We start from the raw sequence: 16,010 nt of genomic DNA on the forward strand, positions 1-16,010 counted from the left end.
GAAGCAGTAGCACTACAGTGGCTACTGCGATAGCCAGCTGGCCACCCTCACCCAGCCAAATTGCTGCTAGGGCAAGTGTGTTGGACACTATGGAACTAAAGTGACCTGTGCCACATTGTTCCCAGTGCAAAGCTAGGCAAATCCACAAGGCAGGAAAAGTCCAGGTCCTTGCTTACTTTTTATAGAGACACACAAACACTGCCCCTCCTCCGCCAACCTCAGCATAGATCCCTCCGCCAAGCAGCCCAGCTCCAGAGTGCAGGGGGCGGGTCCCAGGGCCTAGCCATCCATCACTATGATCGGCACGCTGTAGGGGCGGGGGCTAGTTGATCCCGCCCCGAGACGCCACAGGGGTGGGGCCATCAGTCTGATTGGCGGGGGGCGGTACAGAACCTCGTCTCGCCCTCCCCCCTGCCCCGCGGCTGGGAAGGAGGGGCGAAGCGGGCTCCAGTCGCCGCCTGTGATTGGTCGACGGCAACGTCGGGTGGGTGGCTCGGAGCCCTGTGATTGGCAGAGCAGCGCAGGGCCGGCCCCAGTGATTGGCAGGCGGCGGCGGCGCCGGCGGGTGCGTGCGTGCGCGGCGGCGGCGGCCGCTGAGCCGTTTGTTTTGCTGAGGGGTCCGCGCGCCCCGCGGAGGCGGCGGAGGGGCAGCGAGCCGGGCTCCTTCTCGCCATCCCGGTGCCGCCGGGGGGAGGGGCGGCTGCGAGGAGACGTCGTCTGCGGCCTGGGAATGCGGCGGCGGCGGCGGCTCTGAGCCCGCCCCCCTCCCCTGCGCCATGGAGCCGCGGCCGTGACAGCCTGGGGCCGGAGACAGCGCGCCGGAGCCGCACACTCCCCTCCCGCCGCGGAGCGGGCCCGGCCGCCGCCGAGATGGGTAGGAGTCCGGCGGGGCGGCCGTTGGCTCGAGTGAGGGGGGGGGGCGCTGCGCGCGCGCGCTCGGGCCCCGCTGTGAGGGGGGGGGGGCTGGCAGCTCCGGGGTTCGACTGAGAGCCCCTCCCCCCCCGCAGGTTGGGCTCCTCCCCGCTGAGGGGGCCACGCGCAGCCTGGGGTGCGGTAGCGGCTGGGGCCCGCTGCACGGGGGGGGGGGGGAGTTGGGAGCGGGGCTTGGCCCCCGCGCGCCTAGGGCAGGCTCGCGTGATCCGCCGGGCGTGTAGCTCGAACAGCGGGCTGGTGGGCACAGCCTGGTCTCAAGCCCCCCCCACCCTGGTGTGCAGAGCGCCCCCCCCCCCCCCCACACACACACACACAGAGCGAGTGTTTATTCCCGATCGGTTAGCGCACGCTTGCTATACGGAATCAGACAGACCCTGACGGAAGGTGCAAAAACCCTGCCGTGCTGTTATGTAACAGGCTCTTATCTCCTGTGAAAGTTAACACAAAATACATCTCTAGTGTCATGAGCTTTCCTTGGCAAAACCCACTTCCTCAGATGAGCCGGTGAAAGTTCACAATACTATACGTGTATTTGTATTTAGTCTCTAAGGTGCCACCGGGCTACTGTTGTTTTTTTAGGTTACAGACTAACAGGGCTGCCCTTGAAACAAAAAACAGGACTGTGTAGCACTTTAAAGACTAACAAGATGGTTTAATAGGTGGCTCATCACCTAGTAAACCATCTTGATAGTCTTTAAAGTTCTACACAGTCCTATTTTTTGTTTCAGCTGCACCAGACTAACACAGCTACATTTCTACCCTTCTGAGACTTTGATAGGTGATGTCAGGTAGTAGTTGGCTTATGCCCTTAAACATGAATTTGTATCCCTTATAGTTTTCTTTTTCCTTGTCTTCTGTAACAATGAATGTAATCATAAGAGATTTCTAGGGATAACTTTTCTTTAAATTCTACCAACTGCTTTGTTTTGTGGCAGAGTTCCATTAGTTAATTAGGTGTTGTTTGGAGAAGTGTTTGCTCATTTTCATACATGTTTACTTTAATTTTTGCATTATAAAAAACTAAATAATAGCATTCCTGATATTATTTACTGTATATCTTTGTCACATCCCCTTTTAATCTCATCCTGATTCTAAATCCTGCTTGAAAACCATTCTTGAGCATGGTTAGAAGTAATATTTCTTGCTGCAGTGTCTGTGGGCCTATGTTTTGAACAAGTTATGGTGGTTCTGTTACTGCCCAGTAGTACTTGACAATTAGTGATATTTGAGGAATGTAAACATTTTGTAAATTTTTTTAAAAACCAATATTGATTTTTTGATTGGTAATGTAAAATACTTATAGTAAAAACTTGATCAAGAGATTGGAGGCTTTTTCAGTAGCATAAAAATAATAGGGAGACATTTTCAAATTCTGATTAAAGTCAGGCACGTCTGAAAGGTGAATGAGCATGCACAGCTCCTCTGACTTTGATTGAGATGGTGGAAATGTATCACCTCTGAGAATCAGGCCATGGATTTTGAAATACGGATTTAGGTGCATCACTGTTGACATCCAAATGTGAAAATTCCGGCCATAGCACTGATTGTAGCTTGGAATTCTATCAGAATCTTCAGTCCCAGGGTGAAGCAAGCTTCCATTCAGTCATCATTTGTTTTTCTTAATTTGGACAATAAACATTTTTAGACAAATAATGGAGCTGAATAACTGATGTTGCTTCTACAGGCTGTAGTAATTAAATCTGATCTATTTGAGTTAATGTTTTAGGAAGGCATGGACTATAGAAGGAAGCACCTTACAACGTTTTCTTGGTTTACCTAGTTTCTTGTTTAGTCTGTTGTAAACCAGGAGAAGAATTTAATTTATGTAAGCCAGAATTTATTACACTTAGCCATGTTTGTATGCTGGTGAAGACTACTATATACCTAAATGCAACATTGTCTAGTTGCACTGTTTTAAAAGTTGCAACTTGGTTTTTTTTTCTGACGTTTATCTTGTTTTAAAACTCTGCTATTACTCTCCTTGCATATAATTTGTTAAAATATAAATCCATGCAGCATCACTACCAAGGCTTAAAATGATGTATAGAATTTGGTTTAATATTCTTGTAAATTCAGATGCTCATGCTTTTAACTCCATGACTAGGTCATGATTATTTTCACTGTATTTCTAATCTGGAGTTTTCTCTATAGTAACAGACCTGAAGGTCTTTAAACACACAATACTTGAGAGTGAAAGTTTCCCTCCCACTAAAATGCTTACTTATCACACTCATATAGCTAATATTTGTGTTTGCATTCAGGAGTTGCAGAAAGAAAAGGGGTGATTTCACAGGTTGTTAAACTCTCCACCTTTGGATAATTGTTCTTAAATTATGAGCAGAGCACTGATTATGAGGCAGCCATGATTATTGAAATGTCTTTGAGGATAGAAAATAAAATTAGATAATTGATTCAAATAATGGAGGGCATTTTCAGTATGATAGACATCAGGGGACGACATTGATGGATTTTTGGATAGTCTAGGTTATACTGTATTATTCGTTACACTGTTTCATCTAGCTCTGTACATTTCTTCATAAATTGCTCTAAAAGACCTAAAGTTAATATAATGAAAAGTTAAAGGGATATTAGGTTTGCATTTTGAGGTTACTCCATTAATGCTGCTGAAGCACATTAAAGTTGATTCTCTTGCACTTTATAGGAGGTTACAACTAAGCATTAATTTCTGTACAGAGCTATTCAGCACCATTAGAGAAGCTGATCCTGCTTTTGTTAAAGAGAAACATGTGCGTATATTTGAGAAGCAGTGGGGAGAGCTGTGTTGAGACTGAATGGCTTGTGCTAGACCTAGACTGAAATGCTCATTGCAGGCCCAGCTGCAGTTGAGTCTTTCCCTCAATCTGCTTTTTTCCTGCCTGTGTCATTTCCTTCCCTTGGCTCACACGCTTACCCGTAAGCAGAGCTTTTAGGCTTTGCTGCATTGACAGTCACTGTTGCATTATGGGGGAGGGGGAAGAAATAAGTCTACAACCAGTTTTTAATTCTTAACAGTTTTTCTGTACTTTAAAGTTAAGTAGAGGAGCTCTGGCTTTTGACATTTCTAATTTGAGACATTGGCAAATGTGGAGACATAAGCTTCTAAAAGTAAGATAAACGAATTAGCATAGAATGTCTCTAATGTAAGACATTGTACTGTTTAGTAGTAATTGTATTACAATAGTGCCCAGAAGTCTGACTCAGGGATTGAGGTCAGTCATGCTAGATGCTTACAGACATGTAGTTAAAAACAGCTCCTGAATGTTATGCAGTTTTATATCATTAATAATTTACTTTTACAAAATATCATAGGCTACACTGACCAGTGTGCACTGAATGGCAGTAAATTATACTTGTCCAATTATCAAAATACATCCTAAAGCTTTTTTATTTTAGAGCCTGAAATTCATTGATTGCTATGGATTTCCCAGTCACTGGGTCAAACTGACTAGATGCCTCTGTCTTAAAAGGTGTGCATCTTTCTTACAAGTAAATAGCAGACACTACTGTCACCATCCCTCCCATTCTCATACCATGCAAACTGGTTTACAGAGGTTTACAGGCTTCCTGTTTTTAACCAACGTGCAGATGCTTCTATGCTCTGTTTGTTGATCTTTGATTTTTTTTAAAAAACGATTTCAATCCCTGCCATAGCAAATTTGCTGACTTGGTTTATTACACAAGTCTGAGTGAATTTTAACTGAAATAAATGTTTTACACAAGGAATAACTTTCCCTGTAAGTAGCAATTCCTCTTTATCAATGTTATAACATTCTGGAGTGTAGTTTTTAAAACATGAAAAGCATTTCCTGGACAACATCTTTCCTGCACAAAAGCAGAACTGTGTTTCCCAGACCTACTGGAGACCTAGAAAAACAGAGTCTCTGTGTTCTTCAGAAGTTGCGTAGATTTCATTTGTAATAACTTCTGCATTGTGACATAAAACAGATAGTACTGCAAATACTTGATTTTTTTTCAAAGTAAGGCTATGAAATCCTGAGCATATTAACATACCTGTTGGTATACATAAAAGAAACAAAGCCTTTCAAATTTGTATTTCCATGACCATACAGATCTTATCTGAAGCTACACTTTCATATAAAATGAGTTTGAATATCAAATATTTGATTTTGTTTGCTGTAAAAATGTGGAATGGTATCTAATCTTCATTTTCCACTTTACTAAAATGAACTTATAACATGACTTTTTTTTAGCACTAGGGATTATTCAGCCAATCAAAATTGCCTGTTTAGCTGACTGTTCCTAGCATTGTCACTATTTAACTTGGGGTTATGTGTCTGTGAAGGATATAAAAATAAATAGTCAGTAGTTAAAATGGCAGAACAGTGTTGTATTTGAACTTAAAAGGAGCTCAGTGTTCTTGACCTGTTTCAAAATTGCATGATTGGACTTGAAAGTGTCAGGATATTAAATAGATCACATTTTAAATTGCTGTTATAAAGGCAATGGACACATGCAAGACTTTGAAATTTCCTTCTGCAGCCTAGTTCTATAATATACTTTAAAAAGACAATTTGAAATATAAACCTTTTTAATGGCAGTGTTTATGGTTGAAAGCATGATACCCATAGTCAGTGTTTATATAACTATTACTGTGCATGTACACACAGCAAATTTTGATACTAGATATTAATATTTGTATCCCTATGGTCCACCAGAATGTACCCTAGCCACCTCGGTGCTGCTGACTGTACTTTCAAGTAGTATCCCAGTTCCATAAGTTTTCTTGTAGTTTTACACTTTCATCTCTTCGTTGGGGTATGAAATGCCAATACTAACAAGAGTAAAGAGATTGCAGTTAATTTTACTGTTTCTCTTACACAATCAAAGTGCTGTCAGATGCAAAATGTAAACAAACATGATGACAGAAATCTTTATTTTTCAGCATGGAAGAAAGGAGACCCACTTAGGCAGCAGGCAGCCATCATGGCTTAATTACTTTTGAGTACTTGATTCTCAATTTTAAGGTAGATTAATTTTTTAAATTTTTTCACGGAATATAAGGTTTCAGTTTTAGGCAATATTAAGAAATACCTAAGGCAGTGGTGGGCAACCTATGGGCCAAGGGCTTCATGTGGCCTATCAGGGTTCTGTGTGTGGCCCACAAGACATTTTATTTCCTGTTGCCCATGTTCAGGGTTGCCGAATTCCACTGGTTTCTGTCCATGTAGTTTTGTTCTTGCTGATATTACTAAAGTGACATGCACGTACACCAAGGACAAGTGAATTGAGGTGCTTATGGATTGCGGACAACAACCCCTCAAATTCTAATGCACAAGCTCAGTTAGCAAAACAACCAAGACAGTCTCCCAGGACAGGGTAAAGACAATTTTGCGGCTCACTGAGATGGAGAGCTACTTGTGCAGCCTACTGACTATCTTAGCTTGCCCATCGCTGACCTAGGGCTAGATTACATGGTGGCAGCTAGGGATGTTAGATATTGAATAATTGAGTAACCACGTGAATTCTTATTAGTTACCCTACTATTCTATAGTCCCCGGGGTGGGGCTGGTGGACAGTGCACTTTGGCCCCACTCCCAAGGAGTCCCCTGCCACCCCACTCTGCTGCCTCTGTATCAGAGGCAGCAACATGGGGTGCCAGGCAGGAGCTGGTCCATGAGGGGAGCCAGTTTAAAAACCAGCTCCCTTAGCAGAGCTGTTGCCCTCTTCTGCTGTCTCTGATACAGAAGCAGCAGTGTGGGGTGGCAGCAGCTCTGTATGGGGTAGGGGTTCGAGCCGGGCTGCATGCCCACCTAGCTCCTAATACACTGCCGTAGCAGAGGTAGATCCCAGATCTGACACAAGCCAGGACTGAGTCAGGCTGCTGGCCAGCCTGCTAAAACGTTTACTGGCGGTGAGTGGGGGAAAATGCATATAGTAAAAGCTTATAGGTTGATACTATAGACTAATTGGTAAATTAACTACACTATTACAGCCCTAGTGGCACCTGGAGTAATGCACTTTGGGGGGGGGGGGGGACCATAAGAGCATCTATAGTCAGACCAATGGTCTATCTAGACCAGTATCTTGTCATCCAACTGTGTCTGGTGCCAGATGCTTCAGAAGGAGTAAAGAGAACAGTAGTTTGAGTGCTCCATTACCTGTTATCCAGTCTGAGTTTCTGGCTGATGGATGTTTAGGGATACCCAGGTCACGAGGTTGTGTTCTTGACCATCTTTGCTAATAGCCATTGATAGACTTATCCTCCATAGACTTATCTAATTCTCTTTTGAACCCAGTTATACTTTTGTCCTTCTTTGTCAACTGGCAGTGAGCTCCTGAGGTTGACTATACATCTTGTGACATACTACTTATAGGGTTTTTTTAAATCTGTTGCCTATTATTTTCATTTGCTGATATCTGGATCTCATGTTTATGAAGGGGTAAATTCTTTCCTATTTGCTTTCTATATGTCATTCATGATTTTATAGACGTATATTATATTATATTATCCCTCTCCACCCCTGCTTAACAATGTCTTTTCTAAGCTGAACAGTCCTGGTCTTTTAAATCTCTTCTCCATACCCGTAATCATTTTTGTTGCTCCCTCTATACTTTTTCTAATTCTAATATATCTTGTTTGGGATTGGGCTATCAGAACTGGATGTAGTGTTCAGCGTGTAGGTGTACAATGGATTTTATATAGTGGCATTGTGATATTTTCGGTCTTATCTGTTTTTCCTAGTGATTCCTAACATTCTGTTAGCTTTTTTTGACATTGGCTTAACTATTTTTGTTGAAGTCTGTAGAAGCTTTACCAGTAACTAGGGATGTGCATGGTTAACTGTTTACAGTGTAATAGCTAACTGTTATTCAGGAACAGCCTTCCCTCCCCCAGCATATGCGAGGCTGCCAGCTCCCAGTCTGCACAGGCTGGAAACCAGCAGCCCCTGCCCACTGTACGAGGGCTGCTCCAGCCTGACTCTGGCAGGTACAGGGGCCAATCCAGCCTACTGGGCTGCGACAGCCCCTGCCCACTCCCATTTAATCAGTTAACTGGTTAAACCTAATGTTTAACTGGTTAACTATTTAAATGGGATTTTACATCCTACCAGTAACATTAATTAGAGCAGAATTAAGTCAGTGCTAAGTACTTTTGGAAATCCTACAAAAGTTTCCATAGCAGGAACTGTAGTCTGTACAGAGATTAGCACAGTAACACTGACCCTGACTGGAGCTTTTGGCTGCTGCACTATTACAAATAATACATACAATTCCTTCTTTTGCTTTGAACTTGTAATGATTTGTTGCATTCTTTTGAAAAGTCTAATATATTCACCCCTCCACAAATGCCACTTTTGGGTGTAATAATATAAGTTTGTTTTGTTATTAGTAAGTCAGTTAGTGACCTAGTCTCTTTATAAAAAGTAGCTTAAATTCACGAATAAATATTTTTTATCAAGTGCGTAAGATGAAATATGAGGAATAAATGTGCACCATTTGATGAAGCAGAGTGGTTTCTTACAAGATGTGTGTATATGTAAGAAACATCTGTACTGTAATATTGACAGTCTCATGTTCCCATTGATTCTAAGTCTCTATAATCATTACCTATGTAAATCAATATCCTACAGCAATAACATGCAGCTAGAGTGGATACAAATGACTTGGGCTTTGTTAAAATTGTTCAGAAATTAGCCTCTGAGACAGCTGTAGATTCTAGTTTAACCACATGATAAACTTAAAACTCTAAATGCATTGAGAGAGGATGGGAAATTACATATCAAGGTCTGCACATCTAAGTAATTCTGATCTCAGGTATATGACTGATCTTAAAACAGTACAGCCTAAAACTGGATAGTAAAACTTGATTACCTTGTCTGTTCTGCTAGTATTTCTTACAATGCTTCCAAATACAAAACCTACATTAATAGGTTTCCCTTCACCCAAGTCTCTCTCCCTCATCACCTCATCAGTCTTCTGCCCAAGATCATCAAATTTCTGCAAGATTCTCAGAGGATATTACAGAATTTTCAGTTTGTCCAAAGTAGAGTTTATCTTTGGCTCAGTTTTTGAGAGCAGGTTACACTTCTACTAGAGGAGATTTAACTGGATAGAGTGTCTACTAAAGAAACAAAAACCTGGAGTGAAAAACTAACAAGTTCTCATGAGCTTGACATATGGCAGTCCAAGAATATAGTACAGGAATAGCCAATCTTACTGACCTCCTGAGCAGCATACAATAATCTTCAGAAGTTTGAGATACTCAAGACACGTGCAACCTGCCCTGCAGATTGGTGCCTGCTATGGCACAGGAATAGTCCTGAAACCCCACAGCGCAGACGCCCCAACCTCTATCACCTCTACTGCAGGGCAGAAGCCCTGAGTTTCCCCCACCCAGTCTAGTGGGTGAACGATGTGAGGAGTAGGGGGCTATGTGAGTCACACTTTAACTGTAAAAACCACATGTGGCTCCTCAGCCAGTTTGGCCACATCTGATATAGTATGTGCCAATAACAGTAGGGATGTTAAATAGCGGTTAATTAACTAATTGAGTAGTTGACTACTCGATTAGTCAGTAAGGGGGGGCACTCACTACAGCCACTGTGGCTCTTCATTTTAAATGCAGTAAGAGCTGCTGGACTCTTACTACATTTAAAGTGCAGAGTCCCAGTGGTGTTAGCTCCTGGGACTGAGCAGTCCTGGCTCATGCTAGCTCCAAGACTGCTGTGGCTCTGCCATCTCTCCTCTTCCCCCGCATTGCAGAGATGGTGCTGGGGGGAACCAGCTTTTAAGTTGGCTACCCCCAGTGCCCACTCCTGCGTCCCCCTTCCCTCCCTTGCTGCCTCTGATACAAGGTTAGTGGAGGAAAGGGAGAAGTGAGTAGTCATAAGAACATAAGAATGGCCGTACTGTGTCAGACCAATGGTCCATCTAGCCCAGTAGCCTGTCTGCCGACAGTGGTCAGCACCAGGTGCCCCAGAGAGGGTGGACCAAAGACAATGATCAAGCAATTTGTCTCCTGCCATCCTTCTCCAGCCTCTGACAAACAGAGGCCAGGGACACTATTTCTATCCTCTGGCTAGTAGCTTTTTATGGACCTAACCTCCATGAAATTATCTAGCTTCTCTTTAAACTCTGTTATAGTCCTAGCCTTCACAGCCTCCTCTGGCAAGGAGTTCCACAGGTTGACTACGTACTATGTGAAGAATAACTTTCTTTTATTAGTTTTAAACCTGCTACCCATTAATTTCATTTGGTGTCCTCTAGTTCTTCTATTATGGGAACTGATAAATAACTTTTCTTTATTCATCCTCTCCACACCACTCGTGATTTTATATACCTCTATCATATCCCCCCTTGTCTCCTCTTTTCTAACTGAAAAGTCCCAGTCGCTTTAACCTCTCCTCATATGGGACCCGTTCCAAACCCCTGATCATTTTAGTTGCCCTTTTCGGAACCCTTTCTAAGGCCAAAATATCTTTTTTTGAGGTGAGGAGACCACATTTGTACACAGTATTCAAGATGTGGGCGTACCATAGTTTTACACAGGGGCAGTAAGATATTCTGTGTCTTATTTTCTATCCCTTTCTTAATAATTCCTAGCATCCTATTTGCCTTTTTGACCGCCACTGCACGCTGTTTGGAAGTTTTCAGAGAACTATCCACGATAACTCCAAGATCTCTTTCCTGATTTGTCATAGCCAAATTAGCCCCCATCGTACTGTGTGTATAGTTGGGGTTATTTTTTCCAACGTGCATTACTTTACACTTATCCACATTAAATTTCATTTGCCATTTTGTTGCCCAATCACTCAGTTTGGTGAAATCTTTTTGAAGTTCTTCACAGTCTGCTTCTGACTATCTTAAACAGTTTAGTATCATCCGCAAACTTTACCACCTCACTGCTTACCCCTTTCTCCAGATCATTTATGAATAAGTTGAACAGGATTGGTCCCAGGACTGACCTTTAGGGGACACCACTAGTTACCCCTCTCCATTCTGAAAATTTACCATTTATTCCTACCCTTTGTTTCCTGTCTTTTAACCAGTTCTCAATCCATGAAAGGACCTTCTCTCTTATCCCATGACAATATAATTTACACAAGAGCCTTTGGTGAGGAACCTTGTCAAAGGCTTTCTGAAAATCTAAGTATACTATATCATAGAATACTAGGACTGGAAGGGACCTTGAGAGGTCATCGAGTCCAGTCCCCTGCCCTCATGGCACGACCAAATACTGTCTAGACCATCCCTGATAGACATTTATCTAACCTACTCTTAAATATCTCCACAGATGGAGATTCCACAACCTCCCTGGGCAATTTATTCCAGTGTTTAACTACCCTGACAGTTAGGAACTTTTTCTAATGTCCAACCTAAGCCTCCCTTGCTGCAGTTTAAGCCCATTGCTTCTTGTTCTATCCAAGTTTTCTCCCTCGTCCTTATGACACCCTTTTAGATATCTGAAAACTATCATGTCCCCCCTCGGTCTTCTCTTTTCCAAACTAAACTAACCCAATTCCTTCAGCCTTCCCTCATAGGTCATGTTCTCTAGACCTTTAATCATTCTTGTTGCTCTTCTCTGGGCCCCCTCCAATTTCTCCACATCTTTCTTGAAATGTGGTGCCCAGAACTGAACACAGTACTCCAATTGAAGCCTAACCAGCGCAGATTAGAGCGGAAGAATGGCTTCTCATGTCTTGCTTACAACACACCTGTTAATGCATCCCAGAATCATGTTTGCTTTCTTTGCAACAGCATCACACTGCTGACTCATATTCAATTTGTGGTCCACTATAACCCCTAGATCCCTTTCTGCCATACTCCTTCCCAGACAGTCGCTTCCCATTCTGTATGTATGAAACTGATTGTGCCTTCCTAAGTGGAGCACTTTGCATTTGTCTTTATTAAACTTCATCCTATTTACCTCAGACCATTTCTCCAATTTGTCCAGGTCATTTAGAATTATGACCCTATCCTCCAGATTAGTCACAACCCCTCCCAGCTTGGTATCATCTGCAAACTTAATAAGCTTTTTATACCAATATCTAAATCGTTGATGAAGATATTGAAGAGAACTGGTCCCAAAACAGACCCCTGCGAAACCCCCTTTGTTATGCCTTTCCAGCAGGATTGTGAACCATTAATAACTACTCTCTGAGTGTGGTTATCCAGCCAGTTATGCACCCACCTTATAGTAGCCCCATCTAAGTTGTATTTACCTAGTTTATTGATAAGAATACTAACGCCTTACTAAAGTCTAGGTATACCACATCCACCACTTCTCCCTTATCCACAAGACTCGTTATCCTATTAAAGAAAGCTATCAGATTGGTTTGACATGATTTGTTCTTTACAAATCCATGCTGGCTGTTCCCTATCACCTTGCCACTTTCCAAGTGTTTATCTACTGGATCCCCGTTGTCTGCATGTTTGTTAACCCCTTCAGAGAACTCTAATAGATTAGTAAGACGTGATTTCCCTTTACAGAAACCGTGTTGGCTTTTGTCCGACAAATTATGTTCCTCTATCCAAGCACCAGCTCCTGCCTGCTGCGTGCGCCCCCTCTTCCCTCTCCCCCCCCGCTCCCTCTGATAGAGGAAGTAAAGGGGTTGGTGTGTAACTGTTAGGATGAACTGATGAGTCCAGGCTTATCAGTTAGCATTTACCCATTTACATGATTAACATCCCTGGTGTACACCGTAAATTTAAACCAAGTTGTAACTAGGATAAGGACATCCATGACCTTGATTCAGAGGCTGGGACTTGCATTAATCAACACTTTTCACTGTTGTAGCAAAGCATGAGGTCACTTGACTTGACTACTGTCCTGTAGTTAACAGAAACAAAAAACAGGACACTGTAGCACTTTAAAGACTAACAAGATGGTTTATTAGGTGATGAGCTTTCGTGGGCCAGAAGTGGGTCTGGCCCATGAAAGCTCATCACCTAATAAACCATCTTGTTAGTCTTTAAAGTGCTACAGTGTCCTGTTTTTTGTTTCCGCTACACCAGACTAACACGGCTACATTTCTGTAGTTAGCAGGCAGCATGGATGATGAAAAATTTGCTGATGTGAGAACTGAGACTGAAGTTAGCAGGCAGAGCCAATGTATTCTTTTGTTAATGAGGAAAGGCAGTACAAGTCATCTCACTTCCACTTGAAAGTTGAGCTCCTTGTAGTTGTGACAGGCAACATTGCGGAGCCCAGTTTATTCATAATGCTGGGCTCATAGTGTCTAATACAATACCAGAGTTCTTAATACTGTTGCTCTACCTGCTCAGCTTTGGAAATAAATGCTGCTGGTTTCTCATGGTTAACTCTCCAGGGCAGAGACCACATCGGGGCACTCTGTGTGGTACCTATCCCAATTAGAGCCTCCGGGTACAAATCTAGTATAAATGACATAATTAGTTGCTAGCATCCCAATCATGGTCTTCTCACTGATGCCCTGTTCTGACTTCTGTCCTGAAGATGTTTTAGCTTCCTTAGGAAACTTTGTTCTGTGAACCTGTGTTGGGGCACTTCTTTCCATATCCCCAAAATAATCACATAAGTTTGAGACACAGTAATAATACAGAATAATTGATTGGTGGGTTTCTTTCTTGCTGTTATGCAGGGCTATCTCTGTCATCAAGAAGTAAAAGTTCTCAGGAGTAGTAGAATGTAAGGTTGGGCAGGACAGATGCTTTCCTGTTACAGCAAAATTCCTCCTACCAGCCCTTCTGAGTGACTTGATTCACCCACTAGCAAATTTTGCTAGGTAGAATGAACATGGTCGTGGGAGGTAGGAACTACTATTTTCTAACTCTGGCTCTGACCTCATTAGTTTTGTGACATTGGACAATTTTACCCTTCCATTTACCTACCTCTGAAATGGGGCTTATATGTCATACAGGTGTCATAGGGATTTGTGGTTGTGGATGAAGATGAGGATGTATTTGATGCACTTAAAGATTTCTTAACATAAAAAATGACTATACTGGGTCAGACCAAAGGTCCATCTAGCCCAATATCCTGTCTTCCAAAAGTGGCCGATGCCATGCTTCCCGAACAAAACAGGAAATCAGCATGTGATCCATCTCTAGTCACCCATTCCCATACAGGGACACCATTCCTGCTCATCCTGGCTAATCCTGAGTTAGAACAAAACTATAGTTTTGAATTCCTGACAGTTCCCTGATACTCACTGAAAACTTGCATTTTGTCAATTGCAGATGAGCAGGAGGCATTGAACTCCATCATGAAGGACTTGGTTGCACTTCAAATGGGCCGACGTCATAGAATGCCTGGCTTTGATACCATGAAAAGTAAAGATACTGCTCACTCTAACAAACAGGTAAAGGATCATTTAATGGAGATTGAAAATTATGCCCTGATGTAAGGATAGGGACATAATTCAAAATGACCTTAGCAAGTTAGAGAAATGGTCAGAGGTAAACAGGATGAGGTTTAATAAAGAGAAATGCAAAGTGCTCCACTTAGGAAGGAACAATCAGTTCCATACATACAAGATGGGAAGCGACTGTCTAGCAAGGAGCATGGCAGAAAGGGATCTAGGGGTCATAGTGGACCACAAGTTGAATGAGTCAACAGTGTGATGCTGTTGCCAAAAAAGCAAATATGATTCTAGGTTGTATCAACAGGTGTGTTGTAAGCAAAACTCGTGAAGTCATTCTGCCGCTCTACTCTGCACTAGTTAGGCCTCAGCTGGAGTACTGTGTCCAGTTCTGGGCGCCACATTTCAAGAAAGATGTGGAGAAATTGGAAAGGGTACAGAGAAGAGCGACAAGAATGATTAAAGGTCTAGAGAACATGACCTATGAAGCCAGGCTTCATGAACTGGGCTTGTTTAGTTTGGAAAAAAGAAGATTAAGGGGGGACATGATAGCGGTTTTCAAATATCTAAAAGGGTGTCACAAGGAGGAAGGAGAAAATTTGTTCCTCTTGGTTTCTGAGGACAGGACAAGGAGTAATGGGCTTAAAGTGCAGCAAGGGAGGTTTAGATTGGACATTAGGAAGAAAATTCCTAACTGTCAGGGTGGTCAAATATTGGAATAAATTGCCAAGGGAGGTGGTGGAATCTCCCTCTCTGGAGATATTTAAGAACAGGTTAGATAGACATCTGTCAGGGATGGTGTAGGTGGAGCTTGGTCCTGCCTTGAGGGCGGGGGGCTGGACTCGATGACCTCTTGAGGTCCCTTCCAGTCCTATTATTCTATGATTCTATGATGTATTTGCTTCAACTGCAATAGAGCACCAGTATTGATGCAAGTCCTAGTATTGCAGAGGTATGTGCCCACTTCATTGGCTTTATTCTCCCCTAATTTGAATTTAGTCATTATTTTAACTTCACTTTGGGGTTATTTATTCCTTCTTTTGGACTAAAGAAAGTTTTGTGACCTGTTTAGAGCCACTCCATGATCTGTCTTCCTGGTATATCTAGAAAGACATCTGAGTAGATTGGCTGAAAATGCTACCAAGTGTTTTTTTTTCTTTTAGCGTACACAGTCCAGCTTTCGTTATTTTTATGACCTAACATTTTAATAATGTTTCTTTTAAGAAAAGGCAGAATGCCAGCAGTCCGGCCCTCCTGAGCAACCCTACAATAACAAACCAGTGTGCCTGTGCAGTAGAGGAAAAAAAAATTCCGGTAAGAAAACTGGTTTCCGTTTCAGAATTATAAATTAAGAGAATGTTCATCGTCCGTGACGTTTACAGAGCTCATTTAAGCAGATGTGGGAGATCGAGAAAGGTGTGGCATTTTTTTCTATTGCCTTTATCTTGTTGCAGGAGAATGTACCTTCCCCAGGAGAGCATTGGAGGCTCCATTACTTGAATAATTTAAATAATCTAGACAAAGTTCGGGGGATTGTTTTTGTAGGGATGAATCCTGCACTGACTTCTAAGCAGGAGAGAACAGGATAACAAATAGGTCTTATCTGGCTAAGACTAGTGAATTCAGAAAGACCACATTAACTTAGGAAGACCACCGTGTGTCATTTAGGTGAATCCCAGTTCAACCCAAACTCAATGTAACCCAGAGGCGCTGGGACCATTGAGAGGAAGGGTGAAGTCTTCTGTACATCTGTAGCTAAGAGCCAAGTGACTTTTA

The 16,010-nt window shown here is 42.6% G+C and overlaps 1 protein-coding gene across 5 annotated transcripts in view; it reads left to right on the forward strand.

Annotated features, from left to right (window-relative positions):
- The first annotated feature begins 547 nt into the window (after positions 1–547).
- Positions 548–16,010, forward strand: part of MAP3K3 (mitogen-activated protein kinase kinase kinase 3) — a 62,056-nt gene continuing 46,593 nt past the window's right edge. For 2 of the 5 annotated variants that reach the window (XM_025185980.2, XM_025185981.2), the window contains exons 1-3: positions 12,912–13,682; positions 14,113–14,234; positions 15,459–15,548. In XM_025185980.2, the coding sequence (XP_025041765.2) occupies positions 13,664–13,682; positions 14,113–14,234; positions 15,459–15,548 (231 nt within the window). In that variant the 5' untranslated portion in view covers positions 12,912–13,663. Of the gene's footprint in view, positions 875–12,911; positions 13,683–14,112; positions 14,235–15,458; positions 15,549–16,010 lie in introns of those variants that run through there. The other 3 variants (XM_075911503.1, XM_006125749.4, XM_006125750.4) reach the window with 3 other exon arrangements.

This window comes from Pelodiscus sinensis, chromosome 29, assembly GCF_049634645.1.
Source record: "Pelodiscus sinensis isolate JC-2024 chromosome 29, ASM4963464v1, whole genome shotgun sequence".
Classification (NCBI taxonomy): Eukaryota; Metazoa; Chordata; order Testudines; family Trionychidae; genus Pelodiscus; species Pelodiscus sinensis.